Here is a 7195-nt window from a genome sequence, read left to right as displayed (position 1 = left end):
TGGCGACTCAAAGGCCTTAACCAGTAAGGCTCAAAGACCGGGCCTTAGCTCGGTAGCAAATAAAAGCAAGCTCAAGCTCGGCACCTCAAGACCAGACCCAAGTTTGGCGACTCAAAGACCTTAACCAACAAGGCACAAATACCGTGCCCCAGCTCGGTAGAATCGAAGACCGAGCTCAAGCTCGGCACCACAAGACCAGACCCTATTTTGGTGACTCAAAGACCATAACCAGTAAGGCACAAAGAGCGGGCCCCAGCTCCGCAGGAACTAAGACCGAGCTCAAGCTTGGTACCACAAGACCTAGCCCTAGTTTGGCGACTCAAAGACCTTAACCAGTGAGGCACAAAGCCCGAGCCCCAGCTTGACAGCAACTAAGAAGGAGTTCAAGCTCCGCAACACAAGACCAGACCCTAGTTCGGCAACTCAAAGCCCTTAGGAACTGAGGCATGCAAGACCAAGCCCCGACTCGGCACCTCAAAGCCCTTACGAACTAACGCATGCAACCCCCAGCCCTGACTTAGCAACTCAAGCCCTTATGCACTAAGATTAAATACAGAGAACGGCTCGGCACCTCAAGCCCTTACGCACTAAGGCATTCACGCCTGTGCACAACTCGGCAACTCAAAGCCCTTACGTACTAAGGCATTCAATCGCTAGCACGGCTCGGCACCTCAAGTCCTTACGTAATGAAGCATGCAAGCCCCAGCCCCGACTCGGCACCACAAAAGACCTTAACTCAAGGCATATCAAAAGATTGAGCCCCAGCTTGCCACCACTATAGCTAGTCCAAAGTTTAACGCCACAAGAGTTCATAAGCTAGACATGGAAGATAGCTGTACTTGTCCTTAATCTTCTCAAGGCCTACTCAGAAAGCTGTACTTGTCCTTATTCTTCCGACAAGTTGCTTATTTTGAGCCGCGCCCGAAGTACAAAAAAATAAAGAAAGAAGCACAAGAATATTGAGAGATGAAGATATTAAAATAAATTTTTCTTTCACTAAAAATGGGAAAAAGGACCTCAAATTACGTCACTACCGAAGGAGACATCTACATAAATATGGATATATAAGGCTAATCTCGGGGGGCTGATCCACTGGCCTAGCTCAGCACAAGAAAATCCTTCGAGTCGGATCACCTCTTCACCAACATCGATCAAGTCGATGAGCTGCACCAAAGTAGCAGGGACGTGAATTCGCTGCTCATTGTCCGTCAGATTGTAGCCTGGCATCTTACTCAAGATGAACCAGATGGCGTCATCCGAGCCGACCTGAAACGAAGCAATAACGTCATCCAACCACTTCTGATAGGCCTAGGGGTTCATCACCTCGTTGGCCTCCACCTCAGCCCAATGTTGCCTTTCCAATTTGCCAACCTCGCTACGAGCTCCTCCTTGCGAGCGCCCTGAGTCTCGGACAGCTCATCCTAGAAAGCATCATTCTTCTTCAAGTTGCCGTTGGCATTGAGCTGCTTAGCGACCTCCTGTTCCAGCTCTCTAGTTATCAACCCGACATCATTGGCATGGACCTCCTCAGATCGGGATATTTTCTTCTCAACCTCCATATGGCCTATGATCTTGTGTGGCCACCCATTAAGGCGCTTTGCCTCCTTTGCCTTTGAATAAGCGACAACCACGTCCTCGAACCGTTGAGCAGCCTAAGCTGAGAAAGTGAAGCAGTGCATTTCGAATCGAATTAAATGCTCTAGCAGGTCGATTCGATCAGCTTGAGCGGGGGGCTGGTGATGAGGCAAAATATGTCCCCCACCTCAGCACGGCTAAAGATTGTACGCAAACCTGAACAGGACTGACCTACCATCTCAGCCTCCAATAGGCCGTGCTATCACCTCGGCCTCAATCAGGATGTGCTGCCACCTCGGCCTCCATCTTTCCGTGCTTACACCCCATCCTCAATCATCCCGTGCTGCCACCCCGGCTTCCACCATTCCGTGCTTCCACCTCGGCCACATCCGGCCGTGCTATTACCTCGGCCTCCAATCCGGCTGTGCTGCTACCTTGGCCTCCATCTTCCCATGCTTCTTCCTCGGCCTCCATCAGGCCGTGTTTCTACCTCGGTCTCCATCCTACCATGCTGCTTCCTCGGCCTCCATCTGGCCGTGCTTCACCTCATCCCTCCATCAGCCTTGCTGTTACCTCAGCCTCCATCAGCCCGTGCTACCACCTCGGGATATTCTAGGCCGTGCTACACCCTCGGCCTCCATCAGGCCGTGCTTCCACCTCGTCCTCCAACAGGCCGTGCTATGTCCTTGGCCTCCATCAGGCCGTGCTATCTTCTCGGCCTTTATCAGGCAGCGCTATCACCTCAGCCTCCATCAGGCCGTGCTGCCATCTTGGCCCCCCATCAGGCCTTGCTGCCACCTCGGTCCGACGTCAATACTAAGGTTTCCAGATATGCTTTCGTCCACCCCTACATTCAAGGAACATAATCCACTACACGTCATCATAGACGTCACACGGTTGGAATATTCCCAGAATCACAGAGCCACTCCCCTTGAGGACTCCACGCCTAAACAGGACTCTTCACAATCGTCACCCACTTGCCCTCCATCAGCAGCCTATAAATACCAAGGTAAGCCTCCATCCGAGGGGATCGAGTACTCACTTCTCTTATTGGAAAAGCTCTCTTGAGCATCTGTCGTGGAAAGATCTGACTTAGGCATCGGAGAGTGCCCCGTCAGGTTAGCCCGGCTCTCCCCTGTCATCTCTTCTGTGTAGGTCGGCCAAAGCACCAGGAGCTACAGTTAAGATCGTCCGGTCAATTTTTTCCGCATCACTACGAAAATTGAAATTTTTAAAATTTTTCTTTCTTCTCCAACAGCCAGATTTTTTTATTTTTTTAGATGGGGGCCACGTTTCTACAATTCATGTAACTTTATAATTCTCTGTATCTCATTTACAAGGACTATGGTGAAAGATTGGGTTGATTGGCTTGAAAATTGAAGTACCCCAATGACCCTCACATTAGATTGAACTTTATAGAATTAAAAGTTCTAAAAAAGAAGTCAACAAAATATGAGGATACCATGTGGTGCAAGTGCATTATAAGGGGATCCTCTAGATGGAGTCCTGCTAGCATAGCTCTAAATATTCCAATCAGAGGCATGTCTAAATTAACAAAGGTAGAAGGCTCTCTAAAGAAAAACAAGTGTATTCAGTATTAATGCAGGTGATGTAAGTGTTTGACATGTAAACTTGAGAGGAGGTAAGTAACTTGTAGAAACATCAAAAAATAAGCTTGATATTAGAAAATCTTTTTTCTTTTCTATTCTTTTTTTCTGTTTTTCCAATGTTGAAAATATCACTTAAATATTTTCATCTAGAAACCAATTACCCAAAAATGATCTGGGGTTTGAGATGCACGTGGGGTATCAGGAGGGTATTTTGGGAAAATACTAAAACCTTAGAGGGATTTGTGAACCCTAAGATGATGGATGAACCATCCTATGTAGATTTAGGGAAACTTTTTCCAAAAAAAAAATAAATAAATAATCAATTAATTAATGAAAGCCACAGCCATTTCATTATTGAGTTTTCTCAAAGAGATAAATTCAGTCAAATATGTGAAAATAATTTGGGAGAATGCATGGGATGTTGAAATGCACACAACATCTTTACATATAAAATCTCCCAACAATTAGATACTTGGACAGTGGATCTTATTGCTCATGGTTTAGCTTCTTCTTTTTTTCATTTTTTTGGAATGGATTTTGTTGGTGTATGTGTTTCCTCAATAGGTGATGGATGTGTCTCTCCTTATGTAAGTTTTTTCCCTATTTTTAGTGTTTCTTTTGTACCAAAACAAGTTGTTGGGAAACTAAATATGATATGCTTGCCACTTCCTTTTTTTTTTTCCCAACGGTTCTCTTAAGGGTAGCGTGGCCTTAATTTAGTGCCATGGGTTAATGGGAGAGCACGTAGAAGTATCAATAAGGGTGAGATTTTTTTCTTTCCCTAGGGATGGGGTGATCATTTTGCTTTCGTATCTGGGCAAAGTGATCATGCTGGCTTTCAAGCTTCTTTTTCTCTTTTCATATAGCGAGATATACGATCTCTCTCAATCTCCCAAATTAGAGAGAAACATCTCATACTATACTTGTCACACCCCCTTCACACAGAACCGGGCCAGTGACCGGGTTAACACCGGTTAACCCAAACCTACCAGGATCATCTGATACAGTATTCCACCACAGCATACACACAACTAAGAAAGAGTTTATCAGTTCAGCAGAAGACTTGGTTTACCTGTGAATATTCTCATAATACTTGATACCCGAATTGTGATACAATAGTTAAATACATGTGGGCCCGAAGGCATGATATTTACACAATGAGAGTACAATTCACGTATCAAGTACATAAAAGAAATCATCAAAAATCAGAGTATACAGCTCGGCTCGGTATCAAAGCCTAGAGAGCAGCTCGGTATCAAATGTTTAGCCCAGCTCGGCTTCACAAGGTAGAGCTCAGCTCGGTATCAGAACTGTGGTCCCGCATCACAACTCACACGAGCAATTAGTGCCATGCTCTAACTCCTCAGGGACCCACCAGTCCTCTTCAGGGAACTCAACTGTGGGACCCACCCCGTGCTCATCTGGTTGATGACCTGAAAAATCATCTAAAAGAGGTGCACATGTGGGATGAGCTCACTAGCTCAGTAAGTGGAAAGATGGACCACACAGCAGTCCACACAATAAATCACAATCATATGCACTATATGTTATGCATTATATTTTAAATCACATCCACCTAAGCAACATTACTAAGTCTTTGGTTTAGTACTACTACAGTCACAGTACACGTATGCTCCGGGTACGAGCTGCGAACTCCATCCAGCGATACGCCCATAGGGCTGTCGGAGAAGGCCCACCGTGAGTACTCGGAAAAATAAAAACATATCGACCACCGGCTCTCAACATAAAGTAAATGACTAAAAATTAAAGATGCTGACTCCAGCAATTTAAAAGCAGTACGATTGGCCCTATTGAATATACCACCGGGGTTGCCGACTGTCCTAATGACCAGCCGGGCATAATGTCTAACCGCCACAGTGACCCGACAACCGCGACCACTGCTTTCCCCCAAATGGTAACCCAACACCTTAACCCCTACTGGGAAGGTTCGTAGCACGAGTAGATGATAATCCTAAACCGTATGCTCCTATATGACAATAGTACGATTGTATAGTGCCACCGCGTCTCATACCACGGGCCACCAATGCACTCGTTTCCAAGCCGACTACGGCATCTAGTCTATTAATGCATCATACACAATGATGCCCACATTCATCACAGAAGCATATTATCACTTGGCATTTAGAAAATAAACACAACACCCATGCATAACCATTTGAGGATGACTAATCTACAAAGCATTTTCATGATGACATGGCTAGACTAGATACGATTAAATGAATGCCAAACAATGCCTTGAAACAAGGCCAAACGTCCTCTCCCCACTTGCTTATAGTGTACAAGGACTCACGCTCGGTACGGGTGAGATCCGATGCGAGAAGTGTGGGATTTGGTGAACCTATCATGAGTGAGCGAGGTTAGTATTTCACCATTTTGGGATCAAGATTAACACGATACAATGACAAGATCATGTTTAGAATCCTAAAAGAAGGTCACACGTCCGATTTGGGTCCAATCGGACGTAAAAATCACATTCAGAGCCTCTCGGGTGGGTCGGACAGCCCACCAGTCAGACCCACCGGTCTGGACCGGCGGGTAGGTGGGCCCGCCGATTGGGTCCGAGGCCCTGCTAAGATCGGCGGGTAGGGTGGCCTACCGGTTGTGCCCGAGGGCCCTGCCCTCTCAGGTGGGTGCCCACAGGCGGGCCAAATGGCCCACCGGTCTTGGCAGGAAACTGCTGTTTCTTCCTAAACTTTTCCCAACCTTTGGGGATTCAAATGGGGCTTTTTCAAACCCATTCTTCACTCATTCAGGGTCTCATAAGATGGTTCTAACTTAGATCTAGGTTAGATTTAAGGAATGGGAAGCCATCTTACCTTCTTTTATGAACTTTTCAAAGTTGGTACACATAAATGTCTAATAACCACAAATGGCAACTTAATAAATAAATAAGAGAACTGCTACGAAGAATCTAAAAGATGGGAATAATGGCATTGATGATGCCAATAATGGTTCCTCTAGTGTGTGTGGTTAAACTTATGGTAAGATGTCAAAATCATGCCGTGTCCCAACTGCCTTTTGGTGAAAGTGGCAAGTGAGTGAGAGTTAGATACATGTAAGGTTTAAAACTTTGAATGTTAGCTTCCTTGGATTTTGAGGATGTCCCATGTCTTGAGAAGGATTGATCAGTAGGTTTTGTATTATTCCTCACATGTGATTTTGAGGGTTCCCAGCTGATTTTGAATGCCTTTCAAGACCTAACTTTCCATTCCTTACTTTTGGTCTACTCTTCTCACTTAATCAACAATCTGGAGTTTTGCATTTAGAGAACAAGATCTGAAATTGTGTTACTTTTGCTCTGACCAAATTAGATTTAGACAATCAATCTAGCAGTGTGAGGAAGAATCTGCACGCCACATCTATATAAGTAGGGAAAGTGTTTCTTGTAGGGCAGCGGGTTCGTGCATATGTCGTGCATGAGGGCCAATGGAAACACAGAAGGAAATATCCATAAAAGAGTCATTTTCCCTTTCATAGAGGTGGGCTAGTCATTTCACCCCATATATGTCTGGGCCAAGGGCCACACTCCCTCACAATTAAAAAACATTTTCCCGTGCCATCCATATGAGAAAAATAAGACGGTGTTAGCTACGATGTTGGAGTGAACATGGCACACAAGCAGAAGTTGGGCTCTGATGGTGGGATGGGACATATGCCAATGAACCTTGAGAGTTTTCTTAGGGGGGACCAAGTAGGTTTCGGGGCTGAGTTGTGAAGGTGAGCTCGATTAGGGGGACTCAGATCCTCTCTAGCCACTGGGACACCCAGTGGTGGCATCCAACGGCTTGGAGGACCTAAGCATGCATCCCAACACATAGGCAAGCACCCCAGGTCCTCCTAGCCATCAGATGCACTATATGAGTCCCATTGGCTGGAGAGGATCTGAGTCCCAATTACGGAGGGGATGGAGCTGAGTTTTCTCCTGAGTTGTGTTTGATGGTGTGCCATTTGATGACACACGGTGAGTTTCCCCCTCCCTCTTTTGTTGT

General features: G+C 45.8%; 1 protein-coding gene across 1 annotated transcript in view; it reads right to left on the bottom strand.

The window, feature by feature from the left end:
• The window catches only part of LOC122077526 (guanine nucleotide-binding protein-like NSN1), a 19114-nt gene that overhangs the window by 2346 nt on the left and 9573 nt on the right, over window positions 1–7195 (bottom strand). Inside the window, exons 7-8 of the mRNA XM_042643480.1 lie at window positions 1476–1652; window positions 1135–1266 (exon numbers count right to left, since the gene is read on the bottom strand). Coding sequence (XP_042499414.1) covers window positions 1135–1266; window positions 1476–1652 — 309 coding nt within the window. The remainder of the gene's footprint in view (window positions 1–1134; window positions 1267–1475; window positions 1653–7195) is intronic.

The sequence above is a fragment of the Macadamia integrifolia genome, chromosome 4, assembly GCF_013358625.1.
Source record: "Macadamia integrifolia cultivar HAES 741 chromosome 4, SCU_Mint_v3, whole genome shotgun sequence".
Taxonomy (NCBI): domain Eukaryota; kingdom Viridiplantae; phylum Streptophyta; class Magnoliopsida; order Proteales; family Proteaceae; genus Macadamia; species Macadamia integrifolia.
The sequence above is the reverse complement of the archived record's forward strand: the minus strand, read 5'-3'. Positions and strand labels throughout refer to the sequence as shown.